Consider the following 26,272-nt stretch of genomic DNA (forward strand, 5'->3'; position numbering starts at 1 on the left):
TAAGATGGATCCTACGATATCTAAGGATAAATAAAATTAAAATAAAAAAAAAAAAAAAATGGAATAGGAAAAATTTCACGCGATGCGAAAGCTGTGTAATTAATTATATCGCTTAGTAATTACAACAGTTATACGGAAGATGATGTTCAATATTCGCTCTGATGATTTGGCATTTTTTTTTTCTCAAATTAATTGCACAGTAATTGTCGTACTCGCATAATTATTGCCCGAAATTAAACCTCAGTTTCGTTCCCTTATATCTACATTGCTTCGATAATAAAACTTCAAGATCTGTTCCGATCAATAAATCTTTAGACAAAATTACTTCAAGAAGTTTGACAAATTTAGGGTAAATCGTGATCAAATTGAACGCAGTTGTAATTATAATCCATAATGAAATTCGTGAACTTGTTTGGGTGTGAAATTTTTCCGACAGCAAATTGTTGAAACCTCCTCAAAATAGGAAAAAGAAGGCAGTTTTTGGAATGTCTTTTTCACCACTTGGATACGCAATGTTCAATTGGACAAATGATCGCAGGAATCGACCTCTTCACAGAACTAGAAAAAAAAAATCAAAATAAACCACGTTTCACGAAACTCTTGATCTTGATCTTCTTCGAATTCTTTTTAAGTCTCTACTGAGACGTTTTTGTTCCAAAACACATAGATTCGTGTCTAATTGTAAGATGAAGGACATGAAACGTATACCCCACCCATCGACACCCGGTTTTCTCTGAAGTAACAGAAAGGAGCTCTAAATATTCGCACAATTCCAAGTTACAACGTTTCAAAGGCGATGTAATTGCGATTCTTGAGCCGGCTTTGACTTAAATTTCCGCGAAGTAATCGTGAAAAATTTCTCCCGTGTTCGCTGGCGTATTTTCTCCCGATGAACGACGCCTTCAGGATCCCACGGCAAGTCCTGACGGTGGAAGTAGGAAGTTGCGGGGAGTAACTCATCCGGCTGGGTTCGAAGCGGCAAGCGACTTTAAAACTAACCAGGAATACGGGGAATCGGATTCAGGGGAAAACTTGCCGAGTTCAACCCTTGTTCGGCTTGTGTTAAACTCCCCCCTAGTCGAAGAACAAACATAAAGTCCAAATCCACCTGGTTTATATTCTATTCATGCGGTTACGCGTACGGCGCTTCACACTCGAATTACTTCACCTCAAACCATCCCGAAGAGAACTCTGAGAAATAAGAATCTATCGCTACGAATATCCTCTCATACGCCTCGTGTTTTCAATTCTGGTTCAACGCCACAAATGTTACACACTACGATCATCGGCTTCCATATACTCGAGTCAAAATCACACCGTTTGATTTCTTTCAAAAGTTCATTTCTTGTAAAAAGTCATTTTTTCTTTTTGCTTAAACCCTTCAAGATATCCAAAATTACCTGAACACAAATCATAGAAATATTAGTGAACAGTTTTGTAAAAGACTGTATTAACTCTGTTTCAATGATTGTTCAATATGTATTTTGGATTGTTTCAACTAACATTCAACCTGACATATTGTTAATTTTTATCACTACTCATAACATTTTTTCACATCTTTTAATTCCACATACTAATGTATGTACTGCTACTTTGTTTGGAATCCATGGACAATTTCATAATGAAGCTCTTTTCATATAGATTGATATTTCAGAACTTTTCAACACTTCCTTTCACTGGTCAATTGGTTTCGTCTAGTAGTTGCTGTCAACCCTATTTTTGTAAAACGACTTACGGCACATTTGTAAAAATGCAGATATTGTTTCGCTCTTCCGACAGGCTTAGTCGGCACTTTTGTCGAGCGTATCTACAAATATTCGTCTACCGTAAAGCTTTTGAATTCAAACTACAAGCATTTAGTAAAAAGTTGATAATTCTATTGAAACATTGAAATCTCCATCGAATCGCGTTTACGTAACGTAATATCAATTTTGAAAACCTGTGATCTCAAGAGCAAAATTTGATTACGCGATATACGCTCAACGTTCCTGTAAAATAGTTCCAAAGAGTGAAAGAGAATCGCAAAACCCCGCCGTGTGCGAATATCCAATATTTCTCCCGATCCCTTATTCCCGATTCTCGCTGCAGGTTATTTCCGTGGATAAAATTGGCCAGACTAATTTAATAAACCTGTCAAATTCGGTGCACGTGGCGCGGCAATTTCCTGCAGCAGACATTCGTAGCCACGGTAAGGTGTATCAAAGGTGGAGACAGGATACAGGACTCGAGTGTTCGAAGCCTCCGGGAGGGAGGGTTGCAACAAAGGGGGTGCGCATTGCAGCCATTCGATACTTTATTATAAATTCGCCGGAGTCAGTTCACGTGTCGCGAAGCAAGTTACTCGAGAACGAAGCGCATTGTGCTTCCACCGGGTTTATTCAGGTCGAGCGTCAACCCGCGGAATACAGTCAGGAATGAATATGCTTTGTGGGCGTCTGGCAAACACCAGGAGCACCACAAAAGCGGAATGTGCTCTGCAGTCTAGCCTGCACCGCTCGGGAAATGAGAAGCATTGACGCGCCGTACGGAACCGATACATCGGATCCTGATAAACTGCATTTCCACCCTCTCCCAACGCCCGCAGGATCCTCCTCCTTCGACCTCCACCCTCCAGCCAGCCCGGCGAATAGGCGGATCCTCAAAGCACTCCACTCACGCAGGCATTTCACCAAGGCATCCATCCAACAGTGGAAATGATTATATCAGCATTGTGTGCTTACCGCAAACTTGACCTCCCATCCTCGTCAATTGTTCGTCAAGGATATCCAGTGTGTCTGAAGACGTGTGAAATATGGAGGGAACATTACCAATTCTGAAAGGTATACCAGTGCGTGTAAAAGTGATGAAAGATCTCATGTAACCATTTTGTGGAAGATACCTCACTTCATTTCAATCCATTCAGCGACCGGATTCATCCAAACTCGAAATAATTCTTGCATTCACAATTGCTTCAAGGAGTGGATCACTGTACTTATGCATAGAGTATCGTACCCTTTTACTGCGGTGACCATAAAAGTCAGAAACATGAGAGATAAGGAAGATAAGGAAACTACTGATCAACACTCTCGAAACTGCAGTTTAATGCACTTAACGCAGACCACCTGGTGCCGAAAAGCAGTCGACAACGTTTGTACCCGAGAGTAACCGAAGCTTCCAACAGATTCAACATCGTGTATGAAAAAAACTTAGTCACATGATTATCAATCCAACCAAACATTTGGCTTTATTCATAATTCATAATGACAGAGTGCAGAATACCTCGGGCGGTTTTTCTGCACGCTGTAGCTTGACATCTCTGACTCTTTCTACGTGTATCTGTGACATGGCGAGTGCAGGGTGAAAGGGATCCGAGGCATGTTATCACGCCGGTGGAACTTTGCGATAAATTATGTGTGCGAAGCGCTGCAGCCGGTATACATATAGATATATGTCCCGGTCTATCTCTAGGCAGGCTGCTGGAATACCGCGATTAGATCGCTGAAGGACTGCAGCAGTAGAGAAACGAAGAAATATTGCGCCAAAGGTCAATCCCCCGTTGGCAGCAATCTTGGATCTTGAAATGCAACGGCGAATATCAAACGTGCCTGTGTATACATATAAGGTTCATGGATGGATCTGTGTAACCAGCTGCTTCCACGCTGGTCGAACCCAAGGCGAATTCGAGGCCAACGATATACGCTAACAGCACGATTTATCATACATATGCTGGAAGTACGTTCAACGTTAGCTTCGCCAAGAATCTCCGCAGAATCCTCCAAACTACGAGAATTTTCGGTACAATCTTTTGCCCAGCTTTCAAAAATTATTCACTTGAAACTATCGCGCTCGCTGAAAATTCGTTCCGTAGATTTCTATCCGACAGTGTCTAATGACGATCATACCAGCCGCAGGTATCGCCGAATGGTTTCTCATTTACACATCTAATGCCCGAGTATCAAGTTTCAATGACCATACTTCCCATTATCGTACACCAGAAGAATTATTAATCTAGCGTAACTTGGTGCTTTTGATAATTCATTAGGACAAATGATAATCTTCAGCTTGTCTTATCTAGTCGTATCATTCTTATTCTAATGTCGATAAAACGGTGGTTAGATATTTGGACAACAAGATTTGTTATGATAGTGACAAGTTTTTGATCACAAGGTTTTGTAGATAACAAAAAAAACTCATTCCTCGAGACGGCTTCAAGTGAGTAGTTGTTGCAGCGATATGGCAACAACCGATACTATTCAGAAAGCACGTGAACTTTTAACTGTTTCACATCCCGGGAACATGAAGACCTGTCAATATGGTTTGGACAAAATTGATTTTGTCCAATACTCGACTCACTCAAAAGATACGAGGCATGTCTTTTGACTATGAGCAGGTATGAAACCTTCACGTGGGTACATTTGGTTGCGAAGACCAAGCGACGGTTTATTTTAACGTTCAGGAATGAAATATCGCCGGTAAATTAGCAAAATTGCGATTTTGCGGTGAGAAAAAACCTACGTTCGATATGAGTTCACATTTCTCTGTCTACTTCATCGTTACCCCAACGTTGATGAATATACAGCTTGAATAACGGCATCGGTTCCTCACTGAGTGATCAATCCATTCGAACAGCAACTACCGATGGTCATTTATCCGGAATCCTTTCATGCACCGAATTAGCGATTAAACGACATCCTCCGGTACGTTCGCTTCAAATTCGTCGGGCAATAGTGTTCCCGTATTCTCGAGCATGTAACTTAAACACCAATATCCGAAATTGCACAAGCATCGAAGAGACGTCATGCAATTTTGTTTTCACAAGGCTTTAAAAGGTCGATCCCGCAAAGCCTCGGAGAGCAATTTCGGTCCAGAGGGGGCAATTTCCCTGCCCGTCAAAGTCGCCGGCGCATTTCGCTGAACCGAGGAATTACCCTGCACGATCGGTTTGTCTCGAGGATGACGATGAAGGAAAAAAGGTCGGGGCTGGGACGCGGTGACCGGGTCACCCATAACGTACTGCACATCAGCGAGGCGGGCCCGGTTATAAAGGCACAAAGGCCGAAGCACGCTCGACGGCTATTTCGGTCGATCCTTGAAGAGGAAGCCGGCCGGAAAATATTCACATCGATCTACGAACTGACCTCTCACCGATGAGCCGTAGATGGGATGAACCAGAACGTGAACGCGGTGTATCCTCATGTTACATGCCGGGTCACTTTCCCATTTGCGCTTTTCTAGAGACGGGAAATCCATGGCCAAGCTTTTCAAAGTCCTGTTCCTGCAGCCCGCTTCAGACTCAGGATGGACCATCGACTCTACTATTACAAACTAAGAAATAAATAGACGTTCCATCGCACACGTTGTACCGGGATGTTATGCATCGCATTTACTCCTGACGCTCGCTCCATGCATCATTGGTATATTTCCACAGGAAGGCAGCCGGGTTGGTTGCCATATACCTAGCCCATTACCAATCGACTCTTCCCGCTAATGAACTGTCTGTTTTACATCGCTGCACCGCGGTTTCACAGGTACCGTGTTTTACTGGTAATTACCATTTGACCACCAGAAAATTTTTTACCCTCTTGATCTGCGTGGTTTAGGTGAAAATTAAATGATCACATCATAGCGATTGTACAACTGCTTCCAAAATTATTCTTTGACAGTTTTCATGTGTAAACAAACGAATCATACACTCCGAAGTCTCAATTAGCCTTTCGTGAAATCTGTTTGACAGGTATATACAACAAATTTCGGTGAATTTTGGACCGATATAATAAGAGTACGGATGTTGTTTCTGTACAAAATTAATTTCCATTGTAGTTGAATAAAAATCAAATAGGCGGTCCGTAAAACCCGTGAAACCACCGCAATTCCCAGACGTCAAATGGAGGGACTTGGATCATTAAAAAAATTTATGATTTCTGAAATTGTCATTGAAATTGAGATTGTCAGATAAATGCTACCGTAATTCACAATCGTAGACTTTTGCTATCAGTTTGAAGCTTCTGATTTTTCCGACAAGAAACCAATTCATTCCTCCTGACTTAAACCATCCTCTTTCATCATCATCTTTCTTGAAATTAGTAGCTTCTACCAAGATCAAGAAATTTCGTGCCTCATACACCAGAGATTAAAGTTGTTTTTTTTTCTTTTTCATCCCCTCTCGTTATCGTTGGCAAAGGCCAGATTTATCGTGAGGCAGAATGTATTTTCTCATCGTCTACAGAAATTGAGCTTTTACTATTCCTACGAAGACTTCCTTGAACAGTTAGAGTCAAGTGGATTTGATTGCATCCGGAAGTTATTCGGTGAAGCCTGTATCATAGCTGTTTTAGTGGAAAATATTTCACGGAAAATAGCAGGATTCTTATTCGAGCATACTCGTGTTTCGAAGCTCCCGAAGTACTTCTTGAAAGTCTAGTTACACACTTAATCAGCATTGATTATTCCTGGAATACAGCACAGCTAACAGCGCCGTAATGAATGTTATAAATTTTCCTGAAAACCGATGTTTGGCTGGTTACAACGGGTTCTAATATATTATTAACAGAACAGTACGTCGAGATGATTATTGAAATTTCTTGGGAACCAATTAGATGCAATTTACTGGACCTAGACAAGTCAGCCCGTCGATTCGATTAAATCTTCAGGTAGATATTATCGAAAAATAATTAGTCGTAGCGATTTGTATTATCATCAATAACGCGATAGAAAATTAGGAAACCTTTCAGATAAACTTTCGCAATAAAAAGAACAAAGCTGGTGACAGCGGTTGGATACAGATCTTGGGGTCGGTCAGGTAGAGAGAACCAAGTTTTTAGAATCGGGATAGACGAAGAGATCCTTTGTATTCGAGGCATCTCTTGGCTGATCAGTTGAGGGATAGAAGTTTAATAAGGTAATCAACCCACTTGCTCATATACATGTGTGAAATATCCATTCAGAGCCAGCTGTCTACTTCCGAAAATTGAAGTATGACATTCTGTACACATGTTACGTGTCTACGCGTATATCAGAGATTTGTGAAAGAGGGATGGATCGAGGGTCTGCAACGTGAATCCATACATAAATTCGCCCGGTGGCGGTGAAGAAAGCGGAACTACATTTGACGGCGAGTGCGCTCGAGCGGGTCTGAATTTGTTGGATTGCCACTCGAAACGCATTGAATTTTTCCAGGCAAACCGAGCGAAATAAAATTGAAGTGGTTTCGCCTGCCCGATTTTGCTTCTGCAGCCGCGTTGCCGTGTCCAGTCGCTGCACTACATCGGTAACACGATCAATGGACTGCGCAGTTGAATTCCGTTTTAACGCCGATGCTCCGACCTTTCCATCCCCTTTGCAATAATTTCAAGTCCACGTTCTTTTGCTTTTATCATGTAGCCTTTCCAATTCGACTGAATTAGAATTAACCAAGAATGGGACGAAAGGAAAATAGACAATGGGGTGAGAGTTATTTACGATCATTTTTTTACTTGTTCATCCAATCGGTTGCTGTTATTCGAACATTACACTATGAAATTCTACACATCAAATATTCGACATATCCAAAAATATACATTTGCCTTGAAATAGTATTTACAGTCTTTTTTTTATAACAACACATTTGTAACCCTGACAGAGATTTTGCCATCGCTAATTTGATTCTATTATTCAAGATGTCAGTTAGGATTTTCTGCAGGATGAAACTAACGACACAGTTATTAAACTTATTTATTCAATTCAAGTCGCGACGTCCAACTTTTTTGCTCATAGTGTTGACACCATAACTATCATGGCCAGAAGAGCTTTTAACAAGCTGGAAGATGCAATCGCCCATGCAGCAGTTTCTTCGATTTCTTCGACAAAGTTTCTACCGTAAGAGTGAACAACCCAACAGGGTGTAGTGATAGGCATTACCGAATCAGTCCATCGGGGTGAAAGGATCACGTTCTCCAACTTTAGTGTCAGAGACGTGAATATTCGCGTTGTATGGGAATCTACGAAAGTGCCATCAAGAGATGACGAGAGAAACGGAATTTGGATTCCATTTCCTGGGAATCTCCTAATGCAGATCGGTAGTGAAGAAAGAATTATGAATATTAGTGAAAAGCGTAACTGAGGATAATAAATTAGGAATCCTTTCGTACATGAAGAAACCAAAGTACGAACAAACTTACGAGTTTATCGGTGTTCCAAAAGTTTGATGAGATTCTATTCTTCAACGAGAAATGACGGATGCTGAGAAAATTCTTCCGCGCATCTTGACTTGTGAATGCATACCATGTCTTTTGATTGGTGCAATATTTTTCTCACTTATCGGCTGATCCACTTCGCCATTTGGAATCCAGGAAATGACAAATCTATCACGCCAAGTATAAAAGCTGCGTGTTTTCGCATCCCATTATATTCCTGTCTTTTAGCGATCAATAATAATCTAGATACTAAATCGGGAATAATCAATAATAAATTGCAATGCTCGAGCGGTGGGAATTCGAGGTAATTTTTTTTTTCGAGACCGTCAATTTGCTTGTCTCCCAGGGTAGATTAGCCGTTAACAACAGCAATAAGGCTCAAGGGGGGATGAAAAGGAAGTGCGAGGGAATCGTGGACAACGTCAATCTTCGGGAGAGCGACGTCGAGGCGGAAGCGGAGTAACGACCCCAGGTTTCTTCGTCGCGTAAAAGTGCGAAGAGTCGTCGCTAATCCGGGACTAAAACGGTCTTATTATCTCGCTCTATCGCGGCCCGCGTGCTACAGCTTAGTTTGGAACGATTCTAATCTACCATAATGCGAGAATGAATCACGCGCTCGAGGGAAGCTGCTCTGCGTTACAAAAAGCATCCTCGAAATCGGGCGTCGTGACGACCCGAGGCGTGTAAGGCAGTCTGCCAGACTAGGAAATTTCAGGACACCCTCTCTTTTTGCCTCCGGGACAAAACGTGATCCGGTTTTCTGCACCGAGGGAAACAACTAGTTGAACAAACCTAATTTTGCATCGCTTTTAGGCCTGTTGGAGGAAAAAAAGCGTCGGTTTTCACATTCTTTCAACCACTCTGATCGTCTCCAGGTCAGAAACTGATGGTTTTAGGTTCGTAGTGAACTGCTTCGTTTCGTGTAAAACAAAAAAATTTCACTCTTCAGCAATCACATTCGTTTGCGGTGGTCGGTTGGTCGAAGATCTATACTTTTTATTAATATTCTTACAACATAGCTGTACTTTGACTATTTACCGAATTGTTCCCTTTGCGAGCTGGGTAGATCTGTTTCAAAACGTGAAGAGATAAAATACCGATGAATAAACAAAAGCTTGGATATTGATGTTTCATTTCAAGGTGATTGAAAATATAACAGATGCGTTCGGTTTTCGAGTCAACCCTAAACAGCCGCTATTGATACGGAAAGTTTCGCTAATGACTAAAGACTTAACGAATGAAAGAAGCTAGTCTGATCTTTATTTTAAGTCATGGAATTTGAAAATTGGTCTTCAATAATTCTTCAAATCGTGACACCTTTACCGGGTACCAAAATTGTCACCTAAAATTAATCACCACCATTAGGATCAAACTACACTGAAGGTAGAACGTAACTTTTCCCTCTCCGTAAACGTAATCGTTAAATTAGCCAAAAGGCGCGAAAATTCTTTATCTGTCCTACATGACATTTCGATATTTTTTATAGGTATTCAATTTCGTTGTGTTACTCCAATATTGATGTGATCCTTCTTTGTGTTTTAGAACCAACAACGGAGATTGTTGGTGGTCCTGATCTTTACATCAACCGTGGAAGCACGATCAACCTGACCTGCATCGTGTGGTACAGTCCAGAGCCCCCAGCATACATTTTTTGGAATCACAACAACGCGGTAAGTCTATTAATGAAGATAAATCTTCTGTCCCCCACTTGATCCTGCTTTCGGGTGCACTCCTTCCTCGGAAAGGATACTTTCCGAGGTGGGAACGTAAGTATCTGATGCCAAAGACCGATAGGAACAGTGGAACATCTATCGTTGAATTCGAAAACTCTAGTTCACCATGCTTGATGGATATGTCCGAAAAGTCGGAGTGTCGCGTGACGACTGGCTGTACACAGGATGTTTCCGAGTGAACACCGCAGTTTGCTGGGTTACCTACCACTGTAGGGAACAAATATCGTGACAAATTGTTTAAAGTCGTGAAGCGGTCAGTTATCACGTTCCGGAGTCACGTTAGATTGATTATATTACTCGTTCGACCGAAGTGATAATGAATCTGTAGTTCTCTGTTTTACCTATATTTGTTCCCCCGAGTAGAAGGCAACCTAACATACTGTTATGTTTACTTGGAAACACCCGATATATCCATGTGGGATTAAAAGTTTCGTCAGAAGAAGCAGTAAAGCTGAGATACGAGTACCGATAGGGACTGGTCAAGCTTTGGACAGTTAATGACTGCCTGTTATACGAGAATTCGAGGTACCAAAAAATTCTTCCACATACATGCATACATAATACATCCAAAGTGGATCCCTATGAGACCCTCTGCAGGGACTTCAGAACGTTTCAAAAATAAATATTCCCGTAGCAAAGTCACTTGAGTCAACCAAGATTGAAAGTCTGATTGGCACATGCAGCAACCGACATTGTTCAAGATTGTTACAGACTTTGATTAATGGATTTTTTTTAGAACCTTACTGAAAGTAACGTTCCTCGATATGATTTTATGGATGCTTCTATTTAAAAAACTTTATCAGATTCAAGTGGGTTTGATTTAAACAAAAAAAAAAAAAAAAACAACAATTTCAAATCTAATAGGATTTCAGTTGTAAGAATTTGATTGTGAGAAGCAAGTGAACGGATTTACTTACTTTTACGCATCGTTTTTATGTCAGTGGATTGATTTGGGTTTCCATGACCTGATAAAGCTGTTTTGCTATTCATATTTTTGATTATGCGAAGACACGTTAGACTTGTGAAATTCATTGGCAGAACTTCACGCGCCATAAAACCTCCGAGGTCAAAAGTTGTCATTACACATCCACATATACATTTTGAGTAACTCTCTCGCTTGGAGTAGGAACGACATTCGGTATTCGGAACGTGCAATTTTCACGCCTGGACTAATGGCATCTCTGGTATCCAGTGGGGTTCAGGATGAAAATTTTGACACTCCGTTAACTTCAAAGCTAAACTGAGGGTAGAGCACGCAATGAATTATTCCGGAGGAATTCGGGGCGAGAATTGCCGGGAGATGATCGACCCGCTATTTTATTTTTCGAACTTTCATTATTGAATACGGATCAACTTTAGCAGTCCATCAGTCTGTGAATAAAATAAGGAAGGGCGAGAAAGTTTCCGAAGCTTTTTGGCCGAAACACGAGCTGATCCGTTCGTCACTGGTCAAGTTGAGTTTAAGTATAGAGGCAAACGTCGTGGTCTGCATCGCGTGCGGTAAAAAACTCACTTGTCCTCATGCGATTACAACATTACCTACCCTCGCCCTCCCCAAACTTCGACCTACCTTTTCACGTCTCTTGAACTCGGAGCTTTTGTGGGTTTAAATCAACGCTGTACGTGTACAAACGTGTTGCCAGAGCTTTTGTTCAAAAATTGCCTGAACCGTGTACCGAAATAATTAGGTTGAAAAACGTGCTGAAATTTAGAATTCACCCTGAGATTATTCATATCCTCGATAAAAAAACGTACGAATTTGATCCACCGTGAACTTCCTTTTGTTAAAAAAAAATGTGCAGAGTATCCTTTTTTAGATAAAAATGTTGAAAAGTTAATAGGCGGAAGAAATATTATAATAAAATTAACCGTACGGAATACATATTTTTCTAAACTTGATGAACGAAACTGAAATTTTTCAGCAAAACATAAATTAAAAAGTTGATTCACTGTTCTTTCGTTTGTTTGAATTTTTATTTCGGTGAAAACGTCGGTCAAGTTTATTGTCTATCGAAAAAAAAGGATCATACTGAAGCCTAATGTGAAATACTTTCTACGAGTAAACTTTATTCTGAAACTGCAGTATACCGATTTAAAAAAAAAATCGTTACAAATTCGTTCGGTACCTTCTATTTTAGAAGTTTTTTCTTTTTTTCCTTTGCATTATAAGTAGCGTAGAAACGCGCGCAGCTAAAATACATTTCATGAGAAAAGTGATCCATAATAATGTAATTGACGGGAATCATACAAAAGCTCCGTGTAAAAATTGCGATTCTTTTATGAAAAATATATTCATAATAATTAGACCGAACTACATAATGCATGAAAATTGCTTTTCATATACATATGATAACTGGACTATCCAGTTAAGATTTCTGCCCAATGCTTTCCTTACACTGCAAACGTGACTCATAAAAACAAAGTAAAATAAAACTGGAGAGTGATCAAACAAATTACCACCGGAAAGTTTAGCCAATAATGACGAAACCTGTAAATAAAATAGCTCTGATGTAAGGTACTCTGTTTACACGAAAAATTTCTGCTCTCTGTTAGCTTCGCAGCAGAAAAAAAAAAAACCATTACAGATTTTCTTTTCAACTCTTTGTCAGGAGATAGAGTCCTATGCGAGTTTTAAAAATTGTTATATGCAGTTTAGTTTTAATCATGAGGACTTAAAGCTTGTCTTTCAGGAAACCGGAAGGCGGTCAACTCAAAATAACCAGGTCGCAACCGGAACGTGCGATATTTGAAAGGTTGAATTCTTTTATCAAAAAATGATGACTGATTAAAACGTTGTTCTTTTAATAATTCTAGAACTACTCGACTGATAAAATACAAAATGTAATTATTAATTGCAAGTCAGGAAATTGTAGAAAATCGGGCAAATCACGAATACGATTCTCTGTGGAACTCAGGATGTAAGAATATACGCAATGAGATATCAATTTTCAATTTTTCTGGTATTTACAGAATGAATTTCAGTTTTTTTTTTTTTTCTTTCCAAACGAAGAAGCTAAACGTTGGTAATCTGTGGAATCTGAGTAGACTCTGAAATGTTCTTCCATGGATCCGTAGGACTGTTATGATTGTATCGACAGCGAAATTGGAACCAGCAAATCACATTATACCTCGCTGGTCGTTAAGAAGGTACGCTGAAAGAAGTTTCAGCAGGTCTTTCGGCTTGAGATAGAATCGCAATCAAACTAATACGTGAAGGGCTGTTGCTTAATTCTTCTTATTTTTCTCTCCTCGACGAGAAGAACGACGAAGAGATGATGGAGGAATGAAGGAGATTCCTCGAAAGGTACAATATAGGTGGGTGGATATGTAGCTCTTTTCACAGACTTTCATCGAAGCTGGGAAACGAAAAGTTATGCTTCCCCAAATCCTGTAGGAGGTATCTATATAAATATAACGTGGCTAACGAACAAAGTTAGCGATACAGTAATTGATTACAGTTCCAGATACGAGGAGTGGGAAATCAACCGTGTCTTGTTAATAACAATGAAAATCACAGCGATCGTACCGATGATTGTCATAACAACAGAAACACCGTCCTTGCTCTCTGAGTAAAACTAATCCATCCGCCACTCCCTCATCGTTAATTACACCTCATGTCGCAACTAGTCGTGTTAATTAACCCATTCGCTTTGTTGATTTTAATTTTTTATGATTTTCTCGAGGTATACTGTATATTGAATAATTGTCAAGTGTATGGAATAGGGGTAATATTTTCTGACAAATCAATTGCTGCTATTTATTTTGTAGAATTATTCTCACATTTCGAGAATAACGGAAATTTTGAGAAAAATATCGATTTTTAAAACATGTCAGAGAAAATTGTTCCTTCACCCGAATAAACATATTTTAAATCAAAATTTTCATTTCTAAATGAAAGGGTCAAGTGTAAATTTCAATAAGCCTCGTCGTTAAATCCTGGGAGTTCAGAAACAGTCAAGTCCAAAAATTGCCCCATAGTATCAAAATTCTTCTTCTTTTCCATTCGGTAGCCAAAAAAATTTCTACATTTTTTTTTTCATTGATCCTTGAAAAGGTCATTTTTGAATTTCGAACGGCCCGAAAATTATTTCCAAACAATCCAAGAATATTTTCCTTATTTTTTCAGATTTCTGTCTATTATCTATTACGTACATTTAATGTGCCTCTAAAAGAGTCGAATGCGGAAATCCACCCTCTTGGAGGCACAGATTAGAGTTGAGATAATAATCTGAAAAAATAATGGAATTAGTTTTGAACAATTTGGAAACCATTTGGAGAGTGGGCCAGTCGAAATTCAATATATATATATATATATCTTATATATATATACGTGTATACGAAATTTCAATGAAATTTTTTTCAAAAAAAGATTTTAATCAAAAGAGCTGTGCCTGCTTAGGTATAGATTAAAATTCTAGCGAGTGAAGGAAGTTCATGGCGTAATCCGGACGAAGCGTGAGTGGCAAAGTTGACTATCGAAACTTGAGCGTGATATATCTTGTTTTACACCGAAAAGTTACGGATTAATCTGTGTTTGCTCGGAGGGATTCGAAAGTGAGGGAGAATCCGAGGTGCGCCTTCAAAGGGTGTTTGTGTGTGTTTTCTGGGGGCGGGAACTGAATGCCGGAAGGCCGCAGGCAGCTGGAAAAAGAAATGAAAAAGTTGTTCCGTGGACAGAATAAAATATCGGCTTGCCGTCGCGGTGTTTCCATCAACCCTGGATATAAGGCTTTAATATCCAAATAAACAGCTTCATCTTTTTCGGCAGCTCATTTAGACCGAGCGTTAAGATACAAATTCGTCGCTTCAAAAGGGTTCAAAATAATCCTGACGTCTCCTGCGACGTCAATTTACGTTGTGAGAAAAATTATTCTTTGCCATGGATTTCTCAAAGCACGACGAAACGCCTTTTCAATAGTCGAATAATGTCGTGTTTCGAATATCGCGAAACCAAATACGCCCCTTTTCGCTTCTGAATTTTGTTTCTTGTACAAATGTATCCAAACGATTATAATTTGTCTCTTAGTTTTGCACGATAAACGTAAATCCAATTAAAACTATAAATTTTCTTAAGATTTCTTTGGACTTAATCCCTCGTCGAATGGGAAAAAATTACGTTACGTGCCACTCCGCGTACCTTTTCAGGAAGAGTTAAAAATCGGCGTTGTTCAGCGCACGCAACACGTGAGAGGCCAATGAACGGCCCACTTCTCACGACACGGTATACAAAATACCATTAACCCTCTGGAATTCAAATGCTAAATTAGGTATGCCGCTCGACTCGCCCCACACATTAGTTCCAACAAATCATCTGAAAAAAAAAAGAAAAACTTCCGTGGCTGATAATTCGTGAAATAAACGTGAAAATCGCCAGAGAATATGACTGAATAAATGAATGACTGATCTGACAGATTCTGAAATCTCTCACTACACGAATATGTGATTCTATTTTTGTTTCACTTCGTTCTTACAATTATCATGAAACAAAATCTGTATCGTGCTCCAGTTGTGTTTGGTTAATTATCAAAGCGTCGGTCAATTAGCAGGACTCGAAGCTCAGATATTTCAAAAAATGAATCTACACGAAACGAAAGATTATATTTCCAGACTTGTAAGGAAAATTTGTCAAATTGCTATGAGATTCTTCCAACGTTGATGTCTACCAATCGTATGGATTTTAGGATAATCGAAAGAAATAATAAGAATTAGGTGGGTGAATCACTGGCTTTTAATACGGGCTTTGTATGACACTTCGTAATTGGTGAATGAAGATATAATATCGCAGATTTGCAAAAGAGGTTGAGACGGGTACTTAAAACGGCCGATTATACCCTCGTTCCACACGTAACGAATTTCCCAGAGTCAAAGAATATAATATGCCTTATAATCCTGTTACACGGCCTAGAGTCGGCCGAAGGTTAAATTTTATTCGCTCCCCTGAACCATAAATTGGTATTAACGCAGAGATTCCGAACAGCTCGTACGTAATTCCGTAGTCAATTCACACAAATTACTCGCTGAAATTATAATGCGTTAACTGGTGAAACCCTGTTCAACGAACGTGATTTGAATGTCACAAATTTTAACAGAATTTCCGCCTCGAGCTTTATCCTTCTTTCGAAAATTCTGTAACAGGTTTTTAAATGTTTTGTTTCAAAATAACTTCTAAAAAATGCTAATCCATCGTATTTTTCTCGCATACAGTTCTTGCTTCTGCAAACATCCCTTACTTTGCATGTTTATTTATTTTTCAGAAAGGTTTTTCAGATTGGTTTCAGTGGTAAAAAATTCCAGAACCGTGGTACAAATATTTACAGGGTTATTTTTACAAGTCCCTATAAACTTAGCCAATATATGCATATAATATATTAACTTCCATCACCTGAGAACTTGCGGAATTCAGAAAAAACGAAGTAAGAGTAACCGATGTTATCATTTCACCCCTCATTGTCAGGTTCCGATTCAATTTGAATTCACACCGTGCGACATTATCGCTATTTCATGATTACCGTCTGTTATCGGATGCAGTATACTGGTGGACGTGGGCTGCACAAGTGATCACAATGTTATTTGAGCGCTCTTGAGACAGGCATTCGGGATCCGAGAACATGTAACGCGATGCGGGGCACATTGAGAATGCTGTACATATCTGCCCCCTTAAGGGCCAATTAGAGCGCCGAGAATAAAAGCATCTGCTGTGGGTACAAGTTGTCTCCTCCGTCTCTTGGTATCCGAAACGTGCCACTTGATGCCTAAAATTGGACAGCAAAAATTGCGTACCGCGGTAAAAATTCGCGGTATACGCTTGTACTGCACAGCCATGAGAAAATAAATGGCTGTGGAATAACCTATTCTCGCAGAACGGTAAAGTTCTGATCTTCGGAAGCTCGTGTGTCGGAAAAGATAAGGTGAAGGATATCGAATATACAGAATTACGGAGGAGAAATCAATGCCGCGACCGAGATTCGAGCGGTAAAATAATACACCTAATTTGACGGAAATACGTATTGCGGAAATTCTCGAAGCGTCTGTTTTCAACGAGATTGAATCTCACGGATCCGAGAGAAGCAGCCGTTTTGAGGGATGGCAGGTCGGACGGAATCGAATCATCGACAAGGAATGCAGTTTTACTCTTCTCACATTGTTTTAACTCGTTTCGCGTCGTTCGCGTGACTAGATTCCGGAATTCCAAGCGCTTCGAGAACTCACTGCAGAGAGCCGATAGCTGTATATATAGATCAATCGAAAACTTCATTTCAAGGGAGTTAAACATTTGGCGTGGCCAAGAATCGCAGACGTCCGACATCTCGCCCTCTATACACTACCTCTCTGTGTACCTAAGGGGAATGTGATTAATCGAAATTGCACAGAGCTTTTTCAACTCGCAGGTAAACGACCGTTTTTTCTTCCGTCGCGATACAAATCCTAACAGTGTTCGGATTCTGGTCGGGATATACTTCCTTTCCCGAGCTCACTCAGGGGGCGGTTCACAATGCAGTTAATTTGCAAGGTAAATGAGAGGAAAATTTATGAACGCCCTGCGAGCAGCAGATTTATCCAACTCATCAACGAAAGTAGGCAGCTTCCACTATCTTATACAAACATCTCAACGGTCGCTTATACAGTGCAGCGCTCGACGTTTGTTTATTATCAAGCGTAACTTAAAGTTATGCAGCTGAATATCTCACCGGCCGACTTCGTAGTCGCCTGCAGTGTTCATCGCTCTCATCTGTTCAAAGTGCGCCTTAAATCGTGCGAGAACGTTTATTTTACTCTGCGTCGAATATATTCATGCCTTAAATGGCAGGGAGCAAAAACCGTGGAAAAATCACTACTCAATTGGGGCAATTTGATTTTGGGGATAAAACATTAGTCAGTTCGAACAGCGGGATTCCGATGGCTGAGCAGAGCGGCAAATGGGAATAAACGTTACACGGTGAGCGATTGCAATAACGGGGAAATGAATGAGATCGGCTGGTACTCAACAAGCTGAACAAATATTTGTGTAGAAGATGAACGAGTGGTTTTGGCTTCGAGCGAGTCATAGCTGCGAATGAATTTAGCAGTTCAAACAGAAGAAGGTATAGGCATAGATTGGAAACAAGAGCGGACTGATGGGGTGGCGTTGGCCGGTAGTATAAGGTGGATGGTCTCTCGTCTAGATTGAGATAGAAGAAGCTCCGGCGCTGAGCGGGCATAGACAGATAAGGGTGCTGGAACCAGGGAAACCATTTCAAGGGTCGAGCCGGTCCTAACTGCCGTATTCCTTCGTGCTTAATATTCCTTGTTTTCCAAACTTCCGCGACAGCCGGTCGCTTGACTGAGAGAACGGATGCCGGTATAGACGTCTTCCTTCGAGCCCCGAAACTCAGGTCACACCCTGGTTTCCGCTAACGTTGCAATTAACGTCGATTTCAACAGGGTCGCTATTACAACACAGTAACCCGATTTTCCGTCCGGACTACCCGACGGTCGTATCGTTTCGCAAGAATCGCAGAAGCCCCTCTATCGAGCTCCATTTTCATCCGTTCGCTCAACTTGATCGTTTCCGCAGAAGTCGATCAGAGATTAGTTGATATGGAAGATGAGTTCTAGACGCAGATTCCTATACCGACGTCTTACCGACGTCAGCGAGAGTGAGGATATCCTACAACCTCGTATATTCTAAAAAAATGTTTGCGTCTGGGCTAAGTGTCGGTAAGATATCGGTAAGGAAATCTGTCTCTAGAAAATTTCTCGTATATCGACTGGGATTGCACTGCGGTTACGAAGAGTCACTCTTGAGCTCTGATTTCAGGGTGCTCGAATCATTCCCGTTTCTTCTGCTTGCAGATCATCAACTACGACTCGCCAAGGGGCGGCGTTTCCGTCGTTACCGACAAGGGCGACAGCACGAGGATCTTCCTCCTGGTCCAGCAGGCCAAGCCGTCCGACTCGGGCCAGTACACGTGCAACCCGAGCAACGCGCAGTCAAAATCTGTTATGGTCCACGTGCTGAACGGTGAGAAACTCGAACCTGCAGGGTTTACTTTATTCATCGTACACCTCGTGCAAATTGGACAATGAATCCATTTTACGGTGGGATTATCAGTGAGTGCGGTTCGAATTTCAGCGGCGCAAATGGAAGTAGAGAAGCTCCCGTTTATATCTTGGCGACAAAATTGGAACACGATATTCTTGACCTGTATGACGCATTTGTTTCGGGGAATTTAAGTGTCTCCTTTGTTTCAGGAGAGTATCCTGCGGCAATGCAACACGGAGGACAAGCCAAACAGCCAAGACTGTATTCCTTGCTGCTCTGTTTGTGTCTGTTGCTCTACTAAACTATCGAGCAGCCGGCGTACATCGGGAACTGAAACTTCGCGCCGCTCCGTGTCAAGATTTTCGCTATTATGCGAAGTAAATCTGTTGTCTTACGATGTTCATCTCATATGGAGAAGATTCCCTGTACCACGAACACCTTCTTAAATCAATAAACGATATCACCCAGAGTTAAACATAAACATTTGTTACGTCAAACCCTTAATCAGGCCAAAGATATAATAATATTTTATCGCCCGGAATTGGCTTAACGTCACGTCGATTTCGTTTCCGTTTTTTTCCCCGACGATCATCGATTTGTGCCATCGTTATTACCGAAAGTCAAAATATAGGTAGCGAGCCGAGAATAATTGCTTCAGAACCAGTGCGATGTAGGTTATCCATGGCCAACGCCGATAATCAATCAGTTCATTCGAAACAGTAATCATTACTTCTTAGCGGATAAATTTGTCATCTTGCTTGTGAATTTTTTTTTTCTTTTTTTACTGTCGCTCTCCTTTTGTCACTGTCCTAAAATGATAAACAATTGATGAAAATCGCAAGGATTGTAGACGCGTCAAATGACGCTGAAAAATTCAGTGCTATTTTTATTTGACATTACTTAAACAATCACTGTGATAAACGGTTCACGTATAGACTTTAGAAAACCAACCGTGTGACTATTGCACAAAACATATTTACAGCTCCCTTGGTTGATTTTCGGAACAAAATTATTCCGCCGAAGGAACGATTTTTTGAATTTAAACTCCAGCGTGACATGATTCGTTTTTCCACAAGATACTCGGTGAAACAGTTGTAAATTTATATCTTGGTTTTATATTAACACACCATTTAAGATTTGAACGATCTTGGCAATGTTTGAATGATCTTTTACAAAATCGATCGATTCATTTCACTGAGATTTTATCAACTACAACGATTTTCCATAATATCAGGAACAATGTCTGCAAATTTCACCTGGAAAACGTGACTTATATGTCTACTGTGTTTATTTTCGTTTTTCCTGAAAAATGTAAGTTCACCGATATTCTACTTAGTTTTACCGATCCTAAAAAACACCTGGATTCGATTCATACAATTTAATTCGTTTGCCCGAACTTAGATATGGTTCCATCAATTTGACGGCTATTAAATCTCGATCCGCTGATTTTATTTTTAACTGATATTTTGTAAACTGTTCCGAATTTTCAATTTACCGACTGCAGTAGCAAATTTTTTATCAATTTTTTGAGTATCTTATTCGATATATTTTCTTAGGTTTAACCGGTCTTGTCAACATTTCATTACTCGGATATTCCCTATTATTTTATGATCCCTGTTGTTTGTACAACAATTTAATTTTACGTGCGCATTTACTTCCCAAATCATACGGTAAATTTGTGACGTTGACTCATCGTTCCGAACCCCACGAACAACAGAAAACTAATCACTATCCTCAATGAAATTATCTAATGCAATTCAAAATACGCGCTAAGCTTCCTGGCCCAACATATCAATAAATAATTCAAATCTTCAAATCACACAATTTAATGAAGGGAATAATAATGATACGGTGACAGCGTTTTGCAAAAATAAAAATAAAAATTTCACATCAAAATCACAACTGTACATGCTCATATAAAACTGTACGATCTATTACATAGTGCATATGTTTGTTACAGATAATAATAATAACGATAATGGTAATAGTAGTAATTTTAATGGTAATGTTAATAATAGTAAGAAAAATTCTTTGTATACCTATCTGAGCATGGTATGAAAAATTGTGGAAAATCAAGCATAATTATTTTAATATTCTTCATCGCTGCTCCTGAAAACCAATGTTTCGTGTGACGCTAGAATCACATTATTTTCTTCCGTTTACTTTCAGAGTGTCGTTACTATAAAAATCCTGCAGCGTTGTAAGAGTGTTTAAACAGAGAGACAGTCGTTGAAGAAGGGTGCGAAAAAATGGGGGAGGGGATGAAAATTTACCGCTCATCACACAGCTTAGCAAACTTTCGTATAATCGATATGATATATCGCATTATTGGTAAAAATTTAATGTGTACCTATAACTAGATCACATTGATTCTTCTATGTAAATATGTATTAAAAAGAGTTTAGTTATTTAGTTGCTCTCGACAATATATAATGAATGATATATAGCAACTATTACACTGTTCTACTGGCAGCGGTTCTTTTTATAAATAACAATTATATATATATATATATTTTGACCAATATGACACACGGCGATATGATATATATATATAAATATCTATAACATATACATTGTATATGATTATACGAGGAACGAGAATTATATGTTATTGGATATAACGTATGTGACAAACACACGTATATACGGCTATAAACGATGTACACATACGTGTAGCTTAATATTATTTGAAATCATTCCACATACTAGTCGTATGAATTTGTATACATTAACATACTATATATGTATATATATTAATATTTATATGAACAACGTGTACAGGAATTACTCATACGTTCGTTCACGGTCGATGAATACGCTCATTGCAAGATGAAAAACGTCAAGTTCTTTCATGATAATAGAAAAAGTAATCAAAAGTTCGATCGGTGTAGAATCAAAAAGAGCTCAAGGAATTTCATTGTTTGCAGCGCCATCCTCGATTCCGATATTTACGATAAGGTTACAAATATTAAGATCCCTTGAAGAGATACTAGAATCTAGATCAAGTTACTAGATTTGAAAATTTACCGTAACGACGACTTGACACCTCGGCGTCGAATTTCAATCAGGAATGAATTTGACGGGAAAATGATTTCAGCGCCAACTGGTGGTGGCGTCTTTCAGCAGCGCGACTTTTCGTACCGAAAGCTTTAATTCGCTCATTGTCCGATGAAATATCGCCGAGGTAAGCATGTGTCAAGGAGAATATACAACGATACGCAGAGCAATGTAAATGAGTAATGCTTGTGATCGTTGGAACGATAAGAAAAAGTGTAACATAAAGTGGAAACGATGAAAATAATCTAAATAGTGTGTAATTATAGTCCGATGATCTGTCGAGATTATAAATTAACGCGCCGTTACAATTAAAGGGCGATTACCATCACATGACACAATCGTGGCGTATGCGTATAAGTTATATGTGTAATATATTACGTGTGAAGAAAAAAAAAAAAAACACAAATGAAGAAAAACACGCATTAACAAACAGAAAAATACACGGCCACTCTCGTTACGTTATAATGAAGATGAACGCTGTGCTGCTAGGGTGAAAAGTTTATTTCTAAAATTTGTTGGAAAGAACTACAAAGTTTTTGAGTATCCACTTAAACTCTCTAAAAAAAATTCCGCGGCTTAGGGAATTTTGAATGGTTATTCAGAAAATTATCTTCAAAGCGCGAAAGTATCAAGAAAACAAAAAAATGTCGATCAGAAGTAATTATTCAACATTTTCCCGACACTGCAGTTTGCACATTCCAAGATGAACTGCAATAAATGAAATATTTCGAGCAAAAATCACTGAAATCAATTTGACCCCACGGAATTTCTTCTCCGGTCAGAGAATCGAGAATGAGCAAAATAAGTCAGAGAATTTGAGTGTTTCTTGGAGAAATCTTTAGAGTGAACTTTTCAACGCATTTTTTTATGCAATACACCCTGCGACGTTGATCGCTGAATTTGTATAAATTCAAAATACGGTTGACAGTGGAGAAGCATTTAGAATTTGGTGATTTGTGTGATATGAAATAGCGAGATCCATAAAATAAATCGAAAATCAACGTCGCGGAGTGTGCGTGGGCCTCTGAGTCGAGTCGAAAATGATCAGCGACACATTTTGAACAAAATGTGTAAATATGTAATATTTTGGTAAACCACCACGACGGAACGAGACTCGTAAGATGCGTGCGCGGTGAGTGAAGATCTACCGTTGGGTACCCATGCGAGTGTAAAGACGAAGCACATTTCAATCTTGATTTAAAAGTTCCTCTCGGATTTATGAGATAGCTACAAACTACGACTGCATTACGTGAGTCGCCTGAAACTCGGATATGTCACCCGGTGTGTGTCGCCAAAGTGTCGGAGAGAAGAGAGAAAGAAGAATGTTCAGAGCTGGGAATTATCCGTAACAGTGACAGAAGGCTCGGGTTTAAATTCAGACACATGATTTAGGGTGGAAAGGAACTTGTGCATCTTTTTCTCAGGTGAAGATAAAGATGTTTAGAGTTACGTTGAATATTTATGGTCAAAAAAGATAATTTCGACAAGGCTGAATTGCAAGAAGGCAGTGCAAAAGGTAAGACTGAATTTACCTAAAATAACAAAAACTTTCGATGATAAAGTAACAAAAAACGTGAATTAACAACGTCGGTGGATATGTAAGAATCGTCCGAGAAGCGCTCGGTCGGTAAAGCAGATTGAATTACAACCGTCTTTACAGATCTACTAACATCCGACAGTTGAAGTGCAAAAATACGGATGTAACTTACTTCCAATTGTTGGGTTAGCGTAGTTTTTTTTTTTTTTTTATTTAATGCTTGTGTGATTTGCCAAGAAGCTGAGTCATGAAGAATTTTCCTGTAAAAAAAAAACGTGTTGTGATTCATACAAATTGAAAAAACTGTTAATACGAATTTACATATGTTCTTCGTGAAAATAAATCAATGCGTGATATTTGGATGTTAATTGGAATTTTTTTGCTCAAATTTTCTCTTCAAAATTCGATTCAATAATTGAGCACGGCGGTACAATTTTAAGAAAATTCATTGCCAGCTTGACCAAATTCACTTGCGCTTTTCAACCATAACTTCATATTCCTATTCAGACAAATTTTGACTGAACTGTAGACGTGTCACGCGAAGCATTTTTGAGGAGAGTGAAATTAGAAAAAAAAAAAATTTTAAAAAGAGTTCTGTGACAAAAGCATCGCCATAAAGATGGTGAAATATTCTGAAAGAGGCTACAAAAGAAACGAAATGTACATAAGTCCGTTTAACGATCTGAGCACGCAGATCGTTCAAAGTTTGCTGAGGTGGTTTTGAAGAGATATACGTGAGATGGAGAGAGTCCGTAATGACAGGAAATTCTCAAAGAGCTAATTTGACGTAACATGAAGTATTACATATGCAATTTAATATGACGATAACGAATTTCTTTGGCATATTAACGAAGCTAAGAAAATTCGGTGATTAAAAATGCAACTGCGCAAAAAATGATAAAAGCTCGCTATTAATAAAATGAAACATACAGCCTTGTATAATATATCGTACCAACAGACTGCGAAGTTGTTATCCGAAGGTGATTTTTCACGGTTAAAGATCCCCGATTCAGTCTCTGGAAGTCCTAACGAATGAATTCGACAGAAAAGTAACGAATGAATTAGTAATTAGAAAATTTAATTTTTCGTTTCAAATTCCTCGCTGAAATAACTTTCAAAGCTAGCGAGTGGATAGGTAAACACGTGTAAATAATTATCAGTGAATCTCTCACGAGGCTCTTTGTTGGAAAGAGTGAATGCTATACCTACATAGATATAAGCTTAGGATAAAATTTGGAAGTGCATAAGTTGATTACGAGATAATAATAACGTTATGCGTAATACGTAACGTATAATATATAATATATACATATAAATAAATATAAATATATATATGAATATATTGTTATAGTTGTTGATATGTTAAAGAAGGTACCTTACATCAACTATCGGACAGACGTAAATTTCGTGACTAATAAGTACTAATTATAAACTGTAACCGCTAAACGTTACGTAAAATGAAAAATTAAGACCAGACGATAAGACGGACGCATAATAATAATGATCAAAATGAACAAATTTTCATTTCGCAGACGTGCAAAAACGGCTAGGTTAATAATATCAGTGTTTCAGCTAGCCTATGATGTATATTGTAACTAATTATATGAAATAAATCATCAACAATAAAAAATTTGAAAAGAGATACGTACAACATACACACGAATATATAATAAAGGTAATCGAAACTATGGTTATTAATTTATTCCGAGTTTTCTTTCTGCACGACTGGCAATTGAAAAGAATATATGAGAATTAAAGTACTACTCGAGCTGAGGTAAGTTGATCGTGAAACTTTGTTAACATTTGCAAATCTTTTCGATATATATGTATACATACACTCAAGGTAACTAGATAGGATTATATAGGTGATGTATATTTACAGACAGGTAGAAAAACGAGTTCACAATCCTGAAGATTGCCTTTCTTCGATGTTCTACAACTTCCACAACTCTGAAGTTATTTACTCGACGAATATCATAAAATTGGGTAGGAAAAATATGCAAACAACAAACAATTGTAGAAAAAAAATTTCCAGACGTATGAAAAACCGGCACTGATCAGACGAACGCCGCAAATCCAGCATTATTTTTTTTTTTTTCGTTTTTGCAACTGCAATATTCGCGCGTTTCCTCTTTCATTGGACGATCAATGACTCGTCATTTCTACACGACGAATTCACCGTCATATAATGAAAATTGTAAAACAGAAACAAGTGATTATGCGAAAATTTATATCATGTTTTATGTGGAATTCAACGCAATCAATCAACATATAAATGATTTAATAACGATTCGACAATACACTTTTCATTCCTAAGCCGTTTCAGCCGAAATATTCCACGGACATAAATGTTAGGAAAAATGCTGAAATTAATTTGAATTCTACGTTCGTATTCTCGGCGAGTTTATAGGTATGGAAAGCTCTTACCTGTGCCTCCGGTGCACCTCAATTAGATACTTAAATTCCACGCAAAGATGTTATCGAATTTAATCTCTTCTAAACGTACCTCGGAGCGATTTTAAATCACGTCCCTGAAGAGGCCAGAGAATAAAAAGAATAAAAAATTAACCCTCTTCGCAAAGATGGTTCGTCTGTCTGCTTTTTTCAAATCGCAAATTCTTTACGTCTGCTTTAAAAAATCCTGCAACAAGTTGAAACGATTCCTGTGAAAACGGCTCCGATAATAACAACGAAAACGTGAAAACTGTTCACAAGAAATTCCGACTTGACCTGATTCTTTTACGAAAATTAGATCAACCAGATGAGTATAAGT

At 38.9% G+C, this 26,272-nt stretch overlaps 1 protein-coding gene across 4 annotated transcripts in view; it reads left to right on the forward strand.

Moving 5' to 3' along the window:
• The window catches only part of LOC124218524 (neurotrimin), a 409,542-nt gene extending 384,374 nt beyond the window's left edge, over positions 1–25,168 (forward strand). For 3 of the 4 annotated variants that reach the window (XM_046625060.2, XM_046625058.2, XM_046625063.2), the window contains 3 exons: positions 9,693–9,820; positions 18,716–18,884; positions 19,115–25,168. In XM_046625060.2, coding sequence (XP_046481016.1) covers positions 9,693–9,820; positions 18,716–18,884; positions 19,115–19,206 — 389 coding nt within the window. In that variant the 3' untranslated portion in view covers positions 19,207–25,168. The remainder of the gene's footprint in view (positions 1–9,692; positions 9,821–18,715; positions 18,885–19,114) is intronic. The other variant, XM_046625059.2, reaches the window with a different exon arrangement.
• The last annotated feature ends 1,104 nt before the right edge of the window (positions 25,169–26,272 follow it).

This window comes from Neodiprion pinetum, chromosome 5, assembly GCF_021155775.2.
Source record: "Neodiprion pinetum isolate iyNeoPine1 chromosome 5, iyNeoPine1.2, whole genome shotgun sequence".
Lineage (NCBI taxonomy): Eukaryota > Metazoa > Arthropoda > Insecta > Hymenoptera > Diprionidae > Neodiprion > Neodiprion pinetum.